General features: G+C 38.2%; 1 protein-coding gene across 4 annotated transcripts in view; it reads right to left on the reverse strand.

Annotated features, from left to right (window-relative positions):
• Nucleotides 1-994: 994 nt before the first annotated feature.
• The window catches only part of LOC122563517 (protein phosphatase EYA3-like), a 67,994-nt gene continuing 53,145 nt past the window's right edge, over nucleotides 995-15,843 (reverse strand). For all 4 annotated transcript variants that reach the window (XM_043717340.2, XM_043717338.2, XM_043717339.2 and 1 more), the window contains exons 16-19: nucleotides 15,725-15,839; nucleotides 15,011-15,132; nucleotides 6,732-6,832; nucleotides 995-3,211 (exon numbers count right to left, since the gene is read on the reverse strand). In XM_043717340.2, coding sequence (XP_043573275.1) covers nucleotides 3,131-3,211; nucleotides 6,732-6,832; nucleotides 15,011-15,132; nucleotides 15,725-15,839 — 419 coding nt within the window. In that variant the 3' untranslated portion in view covers nucleotides 995-3,130. The remainder of the gene's footprint in view (nucleotides 3,212-6,731; nucleotides 6,833-15,010; nucleotides 15,133-15,724; nucleotides 15,840-15,843) is intronic.

Here is a 15,843-nt window from a genome sequence, read left to right on the forward strand (position 1 = left end):
AGTCAAAGATTCAAAATAACCTACATCTTACACTGCCAAGAAAAATCTGGCCTCAACTTTGGGTTCATGTCACACTACAGGTGACCCTATTACACTACACTGTCTCTCACACACACCGTCTCACAGGTTTATACTCCGTCTCACACACTCTACCAAGCACTCTCACAGCAAACATACACTATCTCACATGCACTCACACCCAATGTCTATTGGGTGAATTTGCATTTGCAGACACATTCTATTTTGCTCAAAAAGCATACAGGCGTTCAACCCATATAACATTTCATAAATTCCTACTTTGGAAATAGAACCAGTCGGACTCAAGACTGGGATACAGACAGACTCTAACCTCACACATTTTAATGCATTGTCTGAGTTGAGGTGTCACTTATTTTTATTACGTTTTCTAAAGAATGTGACTTAAAAGTAGTTCTGGGATATAAATATTAATGAACTGAAACCTGCAACCCATTCAAAAAGATTAAATGTTTAATAGCAATCTATGTTTGTTCAATATATCGCTTTAGTTGCATGACACCATGATCTTTTGCTAAAAATTCTGTCTTATGATCCTGCTCCATGGCTACCTGATGAAGGGGTGGCGCTCTGAAAGCTAGTGATTGCAAATAAACCTGTTGGACTATAACTTGGTGTTGTGTGATTTTTAACTTTGTCCACCCTAGTCCAACACCGTTACCTTCACATAAAAAAAACTCTTAGCAATCTTCAGAGCTACCTTCAAATATTATGTAATAAACTTGCCTACAATATAACTGCTTTACTTCTCAAACCACTTCACAGTTCCTAAACCAAATATCCTAGACAATGAGACCCGAGTAATGATGAACTAATAGCCCCAGTCGTTATGGGGAAACCTAGTTGACATTAGTAACAGAAAAGTCAGATCCCCAAAAGTAACCTGACTGGATAGATCATAATTTTGTTTTGTCACCAAAACAATCTTTTTAAAATATAAGCACGCACTGTTGCAGTCTTTGTTCTAGGAATAAAACAAAAGTTTATTAACTGAAACAAACATAAACAAGAAATAATAACACTATTCCCATGTAACAGTGATTCAACGTTTTTGTTTAAACACAGTAGAAATAACTCAAGCACTCAATAGCTATAAATTGAACAGAAACAATAGCCTTGTAAATCAAGATACCTTTCTACATCGCATTTTGCAGTTCTAAGAACATCTAGTGCTCTATCTAGTGCAAAGACCCATTCCAGCTCATTTCCAAGGGGAAGAGATTTTTTTTTTAAAATACTCTAATGGACTTGAAGCAATTAAAATCTTAACTCAACTGATTGAATTCTAAATAGGTCTCAATTATTATGAAGCTCCTGACTTAGTACAGGACTGGAGAGAAGCTATCACTGTTGCAGCCTTAATTCCTTCTCTTTTTAACTACAAAAGCTTAACCTCATTTCATTTCCACTGACTGTATAGCAACATTGTGGTCTGGGATTAATGATAACTTCTCATAAAAAAATTTCAATGCTTTAAACTCCTTTTAAGGAATGCTGCTTCGCAGATGTTTCTCCATCAAATATTTCTCAGCACTTTGGAACATGATCTTCTTTCAAACAACGTCACAGCACACAGTAAAAATGTAAGTCAGTCTGGAAAGTTTTCCCCCAAACCCCTTGGGTAGTTCCTAGGAACTTTGGATAACTTCTCTCATTTGGATTTTTGGCCATTGTAGTTTTAAAAGCTAATGGTTAACTCCAAACACACAGGGGTAAGCATATCTTTAATTCAAAAAACCCAAACTTGCAGTAAATCATATTAAAATACACATATATGAATCTTACAGTTTTACTACAGTTATCCATAAAGGTTCTGGTTTGGTCCCACTGCATGCATTGAACTTAGGCTGCAGAATATGGATCGCTCATCTCAGGAGTAGTCCCAAGATATGCAATTCTCTTCCTGAAAAAGGGCAGCATTGCAACTTCACACATAATATTTGTGGTATTTAACATGACCTGATTTATCCTCAACTTGTGTTGCATTTACTTTGAAAAGTGAAATGCACAGAACACACATTGAATTGGACAGATAGACAATTCATTTTCAAAAACTTCAATTGCATTCTACAGTTGGAATAAATAATTTGTAAACGTGTCATGAGAGTAGTAGGCACAGCCAACTATAGTTTTTCTTTATCTCTTTATTCATTCAGAGATGAACTAATACACATTATTACCAGCATCTTAAATATCCAAATTGCTCAAACCAGATATTTTCTACAGGGTGTTTGGCTATAAAAAGATTAATAGCAAAGTCCACTTCTAAATATTGTAAAAATATTCCTGAAAAAACAATTAAGTGGAGTTGGTCACAACAGAAAATCACTAATATAGTGATTCTGTTGCTGATGCAAGAAAAATTAGAAAGAACTGACTTAATTTCTGAGGGACAGAGTAAGAGAAGGAGATAATGCAATACTGAGATCAGCATATTGTCTTCCTCTCTGACCATCAAGTAGTGTTAAACTGGAAAGGATCATGACTGTGTTTGAGGAGGCTCCATCTGGTACTGAAAGGCCCTCCATCACCACGAGAACATTCAGAATTATCTTCAACCAAGGGTGTTTATTAAAAACAAACTACAGAAAATTACAATTAAAAAGACCCCCAACTGAAATCATGGTTCATTTGAAACAAAAAGATAAAACTTCTATTTATACTTCTTATCAAGTACCAATGCATTTTTCAGCTGAACCTCCCAGTGTAACACATTGCTGGACTAGGGTTGATGGTGTAGGCAATGCTGACATATGTATATTCAGGAACATTTATACAGCGGAGTTTCCAAAAAATGGATTACATAAAGCCTCAATATTAATGCCAGAGATTTCAGATATAATTTCTCTTTTACACAAAAGGGCAGTAGTTTAACTTCCTAGTGTTCCTGCAGATGTGTATATTTGTACATATTTGCTTTTAAGTTAATACCTGACATTAAACAAGCAGATTGCTCACGTAGTTCGACTACCCACAGTCCTAACTGGTTTGGCCATGGTTAAACAAGAATTACAATGAATAAAACTAGTGGTCCATTCTCAAACAGTATGTAAGGCATCTGTTGTAATAGCTTAGCTCGTTCCTTTCCAGTTGCTCACAGATAGTCCAATTCCAGAGCTTGATACAACGACATCAGATCACCATTATCCAATATTCTCCAAAATGGCATGTTGTGCTGGAATTAAGAGTGTGCATATAATTAAATATGTGCAACAGGTAAACCCTAGCTCAAACAATTTTGTAATATTTGATCCAAAAAATTTTCTAAATAGAAAAAAGTCCACTCTGAGAATGGATTAAAGCGCAGAGCAAAATTACATGTGAAAATTGGCAACACACATTATGTAAAACTGGAAACTCAACCTGTGTAATAAAACAAAGAACTACAGATGCTGGAAATGTGTAACAAAAACAAATTGCAGAAATCCAGTAGGTCTGGCAGCATCTGTGGAAAGAGAAACAGAGTTAACGTTGGGCCCAGCGATCCACGTTTGGAACACTGTCAGACCGAATGAATTTCTCCAGCAATTTCTGTTTTTGTTTCAATTTAATTTAGGATTGCAAAGCTCAGTCAGTCAGTCTTCAGGTAGAGGGTTATATGTACGAAAGAAGGACATTTTAAACTGTAATATTACTCATGAGGTCATTTTGACAAAGTTTGTCAAAGTGAGATACACAAGCGTTAGCTGCAGACACATTTCATAATAAATTAGAGGACACTGTACAAACTTTGTCAAAACGAAAGTCTTATTCTTTATAGATAGTCCAGATGAATTAATTCAAGAGTCCTCTATCAATTGGTGCATGAGAGTTGTAACATGGATATCCACCATGTGTGTGTGGGGCAGGGGGGAGTCCAAGGATTGAGTGACCGTTTGTTTCTGTGATCACTGTTTTCAATAGTCATGACCAGCAAAAATACCAGACGCAAAAGAAAAAAACTATAGCAGATTTTTAGGTGCATAAAATGCAATAAATAGAAGATTTTGAATATATCTCCACAGAAAGAGATACTTTCTGGTCATATTGATGACAGCTACTTGGTCAACAATAGTATTTTGTTTTGCAATCCATTCAGAGTCACAGAGCTCAAACCCTCCAATCCTGCAGCGTCCTTGTAAATCTTTTCTGAACCCTTTCAACTTTCACAAGTTTCACAACTAAAGCTGGGAGACCAGAACTGAACACAGTATTCCAATAAAGGCCTAACCAATGTCTTGTTACAGCCGTAACACGACGGCCCAACTCCTATACTCAATGCACTGACCAACAAAGACAAGCATTCCAAACACCTTCACAATCCTATCTACCTGCAACCCCATTTTCAAGGAGCTATGAACCTGTACTCCAAGGTCTCTTTGTTCAGCAACACTCCACAGGTCCTTACCATTAAGTGTAGATGTCCTGCCCTGACTTGCCTTTCCAAAATGCAGCACCTCACATTTATCTGCCACTCCTCTGCCCACTGGCCCATCTGATCAAGATCCCGTTGTATTCTGGGGTAACCTTATTTGCCATCAACTACACCTCCAATTTTGGTGTCATCTACAAACTCAAGGCAAAATATCAATAGATGTATACAATATAACATCTGAGAGATCAAGCTATTTTCAACAACACAGAAAAGTGCATAACTACATTACAACGAAGTCCACTTTGTTTAACTTGGCAATAATTTCATTCCAATGTGCTTCTTCTGAAGGACTAGATTATGACCAGAGATATCGGCTTGGATTTTCTGATGATCAGAGTCATTCCTGCAGCTTAATTTGGAATTGCACACCGGGAACTGCCTGGGAAATTGAAGATCCTCGTGGGCAACTCCGCCATGCTTGGAACCTTCAGAAAGTATCTAAGCCAGAGAATTCAGAGGGTTCTGCTGCATCTAATAGCTACTCAGGAAATGTTGTTAAAAACAGTGTAACTGCTGAGAAACTATTAAACTTACCATACAATTCCACATCCACACCTCCCTTACATGCCTAGATCGTGACCCAACAACACCCTCAGATCCCAGCCCCCACACTGTGGGGACCGGACAACCCTCCACCAGTCCTAACCATGCCCTATCCTGGACCAGACACCCACACCACTTCCAATACCTGGAATCAACACCTACCCCCCAGCCCCTCTACCACTGGATCCAACATCAGTTTCCATTGGATCCGATATCTTCCACCCCCAATCCCCCACCCACAACATAGATTTATTTAGCTGGCCTCCTTCCCACCTTGCCCTCTGGTGCCCTAATATTATACTTACATAATTATTCTCTCACAGAAGCTGTCAAAGTGGCTGTCTTTGATGACGGACACAAATCAAAGAATAAGGTAAGTGAAAAAGGGGGTGGCTTGCCTTCCCCTAACTATCCAGTACTGCCAGGGAGCTGTAAGGCGTAAAGTTCTGTTCTGCATTTCTGAAGGAGCTCTGGTCAGAATCTGTCAGAAATGTGAAGTTCTTTCCTAACTTAAAAAAAATTACAGTAAATGCCACTCCTTAGAAAATCCAGCCTATGTTTGCAATGCAAGTTGAAACATTGAAAGGAAACGTAAACAAAGATCACCTAGTAATAGATTTGGAAAGATATATTCTTTTACTCTTTGAACTGGAACAACTTTCTCCAAGAAAAATTAGACCTCGATATTAGTTTTTGTTTTACCATTCTGTGTGTTGTTTATGGCTTCTGGCTACATGTGTACCTGGAACACTAAAGAGGTTTCAAGCGCTGTTGACAGAGAGGTCATCAATATGAATGGAAGTCTGTCCTTTTTCATCTATTCATGTATTCTAATAAAAATATATTTTAAGAAATTCAGCAAACTACCATCTTGTTTAAGAAATGCATCTTGGCAAACGTATCTCAGGGAAGAGAACCTTTTTTATAAAGCTTAAATTTCAAGCACACTTGTTAACATGCATGAAAATAGACAGGAACTCAACAATTTATACAAATGGAAGTAAGTAGCCAGGGAATGTAAAGGATAAGATTAAAAAATCTGTTTGAAAATGATAAGAAAATAAACAATACAATACAAGAAAATTGGGCTGAAAACCTGAATAACAACTGGTCTAATTTTGGAAAAAATAAATCACGGAAAAAACTAAGAAACAAAGCAAAAAAAAAGATAAAATGCTTGATCAAGTTTCAGACTCCATTTCACAGGTCAATATGACAGTTTAGTGTGATCATTTCAGGTATGCAACATACACTCAGACGTTAGCATTAAGCTCATACCTATTGCACAACGAGACATGATTGATTCAGGGAAGGTTATACAGCAAACTTCAGCAAAATTTCAAATAAAGCAAATGAAGGAAGGTGAAACTAGGATTTTCAAGTAATGGATGTTTAAAATGCATTTTCCAGACAACTGGATTTGACCCTGTTTCAAGTATAAGAAAGCAGTTTACCCTGCATTGATCTGTTAGGCTCAAACCTATGCGAAAAAGTTAGTTATGCAATAGTTACTAAAACCTAGAGAAACACCACTTTCTACAAAAAAAAAACATACATTATGACAATTTAAAACTATCATAGCTCATATTTTGCTAACCCTCAACCCTGGTCAGCTATGCATCCTTTTGCAATTTTTGACACATCACTTTAATTGTGCTGTTGCCCATCGTGTCTGCTACTTTTGTATCAAATGTGCATAATTTATATTCACTGAAAACCATTTTAAAATTAAACCTACCTGTTTGGCTGCGTATTCCTCATCCCGACCATCCCCAATGACTACATACGTAACTTTCTTCCCAAATCTGGACACAATCCGTTCAAAACAACTTTCTTTGCCTGAAAGAACAAAGAATTCATTGACTTTTGCAGCTTAGCCAAGAGGAGGTTGTGCTTATTAAGGCTTTATGCACTTTTCCATGTCTCCTTCAAGGCCAACTGTTAAATAAAAATAAAATTTCCCGATAATAATGGCGAGCATCAAAACAAACTTTGCTGAAAAGACTCTCGGGAGCAAAGTGAAGTGTACTTCATGCAGCTTAAATGTTGTGATGTTAAATTAAGGCTCTTTCTCCATTCAGAAGGTTTTAAAAGACCTCCCCTTCACCCTCAGGACAACTTGATGAAAAGGAGGAAATTAGCCAATAAGTACTTGTCTGTAAAGTGCATCCATAGAATAGAATCCTTACAGTGTGGAAACAGGACCTTCGGTGTCCACAAGTCTACACTGAGCCTCTAAAGAGCAACCCACGCAGACCCAAACCCCTACCCCATTACTCCGACGAATGCACCTAATCTAAACATCCCTGAATACTATGGGCAATTTTTTAGCTTGGCCAATCCACCTAGCCTGTACATATTTGGACTGTGGGAGGAAACCCATGGAGACACGGAGAGAATGTGCAAACTCCACGCCCGAGGCTGGAATCGAACCCGGGTCCCTTGCACTGTGAGGCAGAAGTGCTAACCACTGAGCCACTTTAAAAGTAGAAGTTGGCAATAAACAGCTACCTCATTTTCCCACCCCAGACAAGATTAAACAGTGAAAATCGAATAGTTTGACAACACAATGTTTATTCTCGAGAACTGATTTTTATATTAAACTATTAATAAACTTTTTATATTAAAGCTGGTGATTTCAAGAAAATGTTCTAAGCAGCTGGAACCTGTACTGTGTCAGTCTAAACTGGCAAGCAGAAGAATAGATTGAATGAAGACATCAGCTGGAAGTCAACATTCAACACAGGCAGACTGTATACTGTTTAAAATCAGCTAGTAAATAAAGGCTCACAATGCAGTACACAAGCATAAAATACATCTTTTCTTCAATGCGGCAAACTCATTCATATTTGGATACAATCCATATATATTTAAGAAAACAGTGTTGTGAAGTGGGCAGGTTCAAAGCTCCTTGAAAGGAAAATTGCTGGTAGATAGGATAGTGAAGGTGGCGTTTGGTATGCTTTCCTTTATTGGTCAGACCATTGAGTATAGGAGTTGGGAGTTCATGTTGCAACGTTGGTTAGGCCACATTTGGAATATTGCGTGCAATTCTGGTCCCCTTCCTATCGGAAGGATGTTGTGAAAGTTGAAAAGGTTCGGAAAAGATTTACAAGGATGTTGCCAGGGTTGCAGGATTTGAGCTACAGGGAGAGGCTGAATAGGCTGGGGCTGTTTTCCCTGGAGTGTCGAAGGCTGAGAGGTGACCTCAGAGGTTTATAAAATCAGGAGGATTTTATAATGAAGTCTTTTCCCTGTGGTGGGGGAGTCCAGAACCAGAGGATATAGATTTAGGGTGAGAGGGGAAAGATATAAGAGGGACCCAACAGGCAACTTTTTCACACAGAGGGTGGGTGTGTATGGAATAAGCTGCCAGAAGAGGTGGAGGAGGCTGGTACAATTGCAACATTTAAAAGACATCTTGATGGATATATGAATAGGAAGGGTTTAGAGAGATATGAGCCAAGTGCTGGCAAATGGGACTAGATTAGATTGGGATATCTGGTCAGCATGGATGAGTTAGACCAAAGGGTCTATTTCTGTGCCGTACATCTCTATGACTCTAGGTGGAAAAATCAATGGTCCAAGCTGAGAACAAGAAGACATTCATTTCTACCAGCCAACACCAGCATGAAGTATAAATTGAATACTGAATATTGCTTCATTTACCATGATAACTAGTGTTAACAACTGCTTAATGTCCCCATTGCACAGAGTTCTATGCTGTTGATGTCATTCAATGGTTAAATTGCACAAATAAACTGACACCAAACTTCATTTTAATTTAAAACCTGTTCATAATTACAGCCCAATCACAACTTTCCAGAATCCAGCGTGCAGCACATTCTAAAAATGTGAACATGGAGATACAAATGCAGACACTTAAAAAAGCAGGAATAGACCATTCGGCCCTTCAAGCCTGTTCTGCCATTCAAATATAATCATAGCTGATCATTGAACTCATTACCCTGTTCCCACTTTCTCCACATCTGCAAACATGGAGATGTTACATTTACATTTAGTTCCTTCATCTAAATTGTTAATATATATCACAAATAGCTGGGATACAAGCACTGATCGCTGAATACCCCACTAATCACTGCCACTTGGAAGACGACTGTCTGTATCAAATTTTTACTTCCTGCACGCCAACCAATTTTCTATCCATAGGCGAAAGGATCCTGATGAAGGGCTCCTGCCAATAACGTCGATTTTCCTGCTCCTCGGATGCTGCCCATTTCCAGCACCACTCTAATCTTGACTCAATTCTCTATCCATGTCAATACACTAATCTGAATCCCAAGCACTTTAATTTTACATGTTAACCTCTTACGTGGTAACTTACTGAAAGCTTTCTGAAAAGTCTAAGTAAATGATATCCACTATTTTATCAACTCCACCAGTTACATCCTCAAAATTCCAGTCGGTTTGTCAAGCATGATTTCCCTTTCATAAATCCATGGCAACTCTGTACGATCCTGTCACTATTATTCCAAGTTCTCTGCTACTTTAATAGGTTCTAGCATTTTCCCCATTATAGATGCTAGGCTAATAGATCTACAAATTCTCTTTTCTGCTTCCTTTAAATAGTGGAATTGCATTAAATACCCATCAATCCAAAGAAACTGTTTCAAAATATATAGAATTTTGAAAGATTACGACAGATATAGATTATTGGGCTTTATTCCTAATTTTCCCCAGCACCTTTTTTCTATTAACAACATTATTCAGTTCCTCTCTCTCACTAGACCTCCTGTGTTACCAACATCTAGAGTCAGAGATGTACAGCATGGAAACAGACCCTTCGGTCCAACCCGTCCATGCCGACCAGATATCCCAACCCAATCTAGTCCCACCTGCCAGCGCCCGGCCTATATCCCTCCAAACCTTTCCTATTCATATACCCATCCAAATGCCTCTTAAATGTTGCAATTGTACCAGCCTCCACTACATCCTCTGGCAGCTCATTCCATGCACGTACCACCCTCTGCGTGAAAACGTTGCCCCTTAGGTCTCTTTTATATCTTTCCCCTCTCACCCTGAACCTATGCCTCTAGTTCTAGACTCCCCGACCCCAGGGAAAAGACTTTGTCTATTTATCGTATCCATGCCCCTCATAATTTTTCAGGCATTATTTGTGTCCTACTTTGTCAAAACAGAACCAAAATAGGCATGTGATTCGTCTGCTATCTCTTTGTACCCCATTATAAGTGATTTTATTGAAATGCAGGCAAAACAATATTTACATTCTTGTTTCTGACTGACAGTCCTATATTTGTCATCACTAATCTTTATTTTTGCCTTCAACTATCTATAAAATATTTTACAAATCAGTTTGTATGTTCACCATAAGTTTACCTTCGTATCTATTTCTCCCCCTCCTAATCAATCCCTTTGTTCTCCTTTGCTGAAATCTAAACTGCTCCCAATCCTCAAGTCTATGCTTTTATGGGCCAATTTGTGTGCCACTTTCTTAGATGTAATATTATCCATAATAATCCTAGAAAGCCATGATTGGGCTATCTTGTCCATTTTGTTTTTGTGCTACACAGGAATGAAGAATTGTTCCAATTCCTGAGTGCTCTTTAAATGCTAGCCATTTCTTATCCACTGTAATGAAGTGGGAGATGGCACGGGGCCGGGTGATACTAGGCACACGGACACGCAAGATGGCCGCTGAGCCATCAGTTGGCCAGTTGACACACTATGGGGAGAGACAACAGAGCAAATACTGACACTGCCACCAGAATGCCAGCACAATGCTCTCTCAACTGAGTTGATTACTTTAAAGCGGGTGGGGGAGAGAATACACGAGTAGCGTATACTGCCTGCCGATGTGTCTGGGTCCAGCCAACACCTTTGATAAAAATACTAACAGTTTGATACGGACTCAATACAGAGTGATAATGGCCAGGGCTGCAATAATTGTCCTTCTCAGGAAGAGCAATTAGCGCCATTATTATAACAACGGACTTCCACACAGACATTGAAACTGACAATGTCTGCGCTGAAACAGACAACGACCACGCTGAAACTGACAATGACTGCACCGAAACTATTAACGAATCTGCAATGTTTACCATAAACAAACCATATTACAAAGACAATAACCTCATCACTGGCCTATTATTACAAAATGGATAAAAATATCTTCATGTGCTACGGGTTGAGAGAAGAATCACAGCTGATCATTGAGTAGTTGGTGTCCTTCTCTCCCCGGAGCTTGGAGAATAAGCTCTGCCGTTGAACCCCGACTCTGATTCAGAGGTTGGTGATTTTCCCCACAACAATAATCCCTTTAAGTAATGTTCCTGAATTTATCATAGCCAGTTTGCACTCATAGCATCATAGTTTCCTTCATTTAGTCTTAGAACCAACTGTATAACATCATAATGAGAAATTCTGTCATATTAAAGTCACTCTCAAGACACCCTCAATTATTACTTCCTCATTATGCAATACTCAGTGCTGGATGGCCTGTTTCCTAATTAGTTTTTCAACTTATTGATCCAGCAAACCATCCCAAATACACTCCAAAAATTCCTCCTCTATGTTACTGATTTGATTCGCCCAATCTATATGCAGATTAAAATCACTTATACTAAAAGATGTATCTTTATAGCTTGTGCCTCTAATGAGATACACTATACCTGGCTACTGAATTAATGCCAATGCACCAGGAGATGTAATGTGCATTCCTCCAGTATCATGTATTGTACATGATAGTGTGGAATAGTCTTCAATCATGAGTGGCATAAATAGCCTATTTATTGAGCATCCGCAGTAGCACAATTTGAGGCGACAATAGAATCTGTAGTTTTTACAGTAGCCTCTTTATACACAGTTCTTACATACATTAAAACATTTGGCATTATGGTTGTACATAGTTGTATCTATTGTACACAAAGATTTGTATGGCATCTGTCCTGAAGAGGCAGGAGATGGTTTAAAGGGGGTAGCGGCCCTATTTAATGTGCATTTAAAAAGTACATGCCAGTGGAGGAAATTGTTTGATGTTCTGTAATCTATTCAGGTGTCAAGAGACTATTATTAAGGGCTGATTAATGTTATAATCTTTGTATAGTTTTGAGTGAGTTGTGGAGACATGATGGTAGAGTGGGATTGTTCTGAGTAGGTTACAGTATTAATATTTATTCACAGGTAGCTTTTTATATAAAGACAGGTCTAAACACTGTTTGCAGTTTGGGGAAGAAAAGAACTGAAAGGCGTAAAGTAGTTGTAAAGGCTTAGAAGGGTGGTTTTAATTTGACTTGTTATAGTAAAATCGTCCACTTCATTACAGTGCATAAGGAATTTTTAAAAGCATGGTTTTATGAACCATGGAATGAATGAATGGAAACACAGTTTGGTAAATTTAGTGCGCTTGCGAGTGAGTTGGTAAAAGAGAATACAATATCTCACAATCTGCACTTTGGCTTCCTAGGACACTGAAGACAATGGTGCATACAGAATTCATATGCACCTTGGAATCAGAGAACCAACTGCATGCACCCTTGAGAATTTGATTGGCATGATGGCAGAATTACTAAGTAATTCACCTTAGCTTAGCTAATGTAAGGCATTATAATAGAAAACATTACCATGAATTCAAGCCCATATGAGGCCACAATAAGATTAGCCAAACTTACCATGCTGAGGTTTCTGGCGCTGTCCAATGCAACCAATAGCTTGAACTAAATTCATACCAGGCCCAGATGTGAACCGTGTTCTGATTGTCCTATTCAATGCAGTTCTCTCTGCTTATTTATTTAATATGCACAGAGTCTCATTTTAATTGTGAAATTTTGAACACAATACACTCGAAACTAACTGACATTTTCAATGTCAGTTGTGGCTTATTTAAATAATTATTTGCCTGCATTTCAATAAAATCACTTATTCCAATACACTCAAAATTTCAGAACTAACAATGACAAAAGCAGAGAAGGCTCCAATGATCAATATATGCTGTAAATGCATCTGGATCTCATCAGGATTACCTGATGGAAAATTACATAAATCTATAATACTTTGGAACATTCAATACAGAACAACACAACACATGAGAGAAAGTTAGGACTGCAGATGCTGGAGACCAGAGTTGACAGTGTGGTGCTGGAAAAGCACAGCAGGTCAGGCAGCATCCGAGGAGCAGGAGAATCAACGTTTTGGGCATAAGCCCTGATGAAGGGTTTATGCCCGAAACATTGATTCTCCTATAACAACAGATGGTCAAAATGTGGGGCTATATGGAATATTACTATGGAATTCACTAATCAGAGGATAAGATATTGGGAAACAACGAAAAACACATTTTCAAACTTTGCTTATTTTCCCTTCAAATCTACACTATTTTAAACAAATTATGTTTCCAGGTCTTTACCCAAATTACATGATGAGAAGTTGCAAGAATTTTCACAACAGCCTATTGCAATTCTCACCATTGCACAACAGTGAGAGAGGACCTAAAGACAGAGACCAGCACCAAACCAAGCAGGACAGAAAAGAACCCTGTCAGTCACCAGCACCTAAAAGAGCGAGAGGGGATGCAGACTCCAGATAAAATAACACTGAAGAGTCATGTATAGGCCAGGCCAGGATGTCCCTGAAGGACATTACTGAGCCAGATGGATTTTTTTTTAGACAATGGGTTCATGGTCATCAGTAGATTCTTAATTTCAGTTATTTTTTAATTCAATGCAAATTACACCATTTCAAACCCCAGATCCCCAATACACTAGCTGCATTTTTGGATTAACAGTATAGCGACAATACCACTAGGCCATGAGGAAAGATTGGAGGAGATGGCATTGTCTTCTCCTTTTCAAAGAAAACAAAGTAGTTTGGTGAAAGGTTTCAAAATAACAAGGAGGCTGGACAGATTGGGCATGAAGAAACTGTTTCCACTCACAAATGGATCAAGAACAAGAGGGCACAGTTTTTAAATGATTTGCAGAAGAAGCAACTGCAAGGTGAGAAAAACAAATGCACACGGTGGGTAGTTGGGGTATGGAATTCACAACTTGGAAGTGTGGAAGAGAAAAATTCAAACATTTGAAAAGGCACTGTATGATTATTTAAACAGAAAAAAAAGAGTATTCAAGGTTACAGGGAAAAAGGCAGGAAATTGGCACTAAATTAAATGCTCAGAGAACCAGCGCAGATGTGATTGACTGAATATTGTCCTTCATACACTAATCAGAAACACAAAATTGTTACAATCACAAAACATGAATTTCCACTTTACGTTGACCAGGCTTATTTGTAATGCAATGATTGAAGTTTGAAGACAACCAACCAATTAGTTGTGCCAATGAAGCAGTGTTTAATTATTCAATAGGAAACCATCCAAAGACAATAACTGAAAGCAAATTTGAGAAGATTTGTAGCTCAGGTTGAGGTTCTGGATGTAAGTTTGCTCACTGAGCTAGAAGGATCGTTTCTGGATGTTTCATCACCATACTAGGTAATATCTTCAGTGAGCCTGCTGGTGGTGTAGCCCACTTTCTATTTACATGTTTGAGTTTCCCTGGGTCAGTGATGTCATTTCCCGTGGTGATGGCATTTCCTGTTTTTTTTTCCTCAGGGGGTGGTAAATGGGATCCAAGTCAGTGTGTTTGTTGATAGAGTTCCGGTTGGAATACCATGCTTCCAGGAATTCTCGTGTCTCTCTCTGTTTGGCTTGTCCTAGAATGGATGTGTTGTCCCAGTCGAAATGGTGTCCTTCCTCATCCGTATGTAAGGATATTAATGAGAGTGGGTCATGTCATTTTGTGGCTAGTTGATGTTTATGTATCTTGGTGGCTAGTTTTATGCCTGTTTGTCCAATGTAGTGTTTGTTACAGTCCTTGCACGGTATTTTGTAAATGACATTAGTTTTGCTTGTTGTCTGTATAGGGTCTTTCAAGTTCATTAGCTGTTGTTTTAGTGTGTTGATGGGTTTGTGGGCTACCATGATTCAGCAAGCAAACCTACATCCACAATAACTGAAAATAAATTTGAAACCAAATCCCTTACCTATTTTTGTGGCACTGTAAATATTTTCAATAGGGAAAATTTCTCCTAGCCCATACAGCAACACTTTAGCCAGAGCTGGAACAAGTTGTGTTGTTGTGACCAGAATGTTAACACAGTTTCTTCTGGAATAAAAAAACAAGATTTCAAACAGTCTATCATTTTTCCGAATATTCATTATTTTCTTTATCTTCCCATTCTTTTCCATTTAATTCTTTATGAGATTACTAAACTGATGTTTGTCACTTTAGCTGTCAGCTTCAAAATCTCGTACAACTTAGAATTCTTCCACTTTTCATATTAACCATCCTTAAGCTCTTTCCAAGCAAGATTATTTGTGCTTATGTGCAGTTTTATACAGGAGTCCACTGGCTCTTGCAGACTAGATTGAAAACTTCAATTTAACTTTACATACAACGAACAGACGATTTCAAACATTGTTCAGATAAAATAATAGGAAAACAATACACAGCATGTACTCAAATTCACTATTTGCATTTGAGAGACAAGACTCCCAAGAATGTAAAGACATGAAATTGTAATTTAAAAAGTGCAACCACAAAGTTTGTACAAATCTTAACCTGGTGAATCAGAATAGGCTTTTATTTGAAATACCAGAGCATTGTCTAGATGAAAATGCATTAGAATGATGAAATAACAAATATTGTCAACAGAATCCAAAAACATAATGTTTTATATAGTAGTGAATTCTGGTACCTTGACTGAATTAGCAATAGTGATTTCAATGCAGTTGCTAGCCAGGAATCAGTTAAAACTTCAACATCAGCTCTTAACTGCTTTAAGGAATCCTTCTTGGCTGGACTGAGCAGCTCTGT

Source organism: Chiloscyllium plagiosum, unplaced genomic scaffold (assembly GCF_037043375.1).
Source record: "Chiloscyllium plagiosum isolate Xiang-an unplaced genomic scaffold, Cpla_swu_hap1 HiC_scaffold_30, whole genome shotgun sequence".
Lineage (NCBI taxonomy): Eukaryota > Metazoa > Chordata > Chondrichthyes > Orectolobiformes > Hemiscylliidae > Chiloscyllium > Chiloscyllium plagiosum.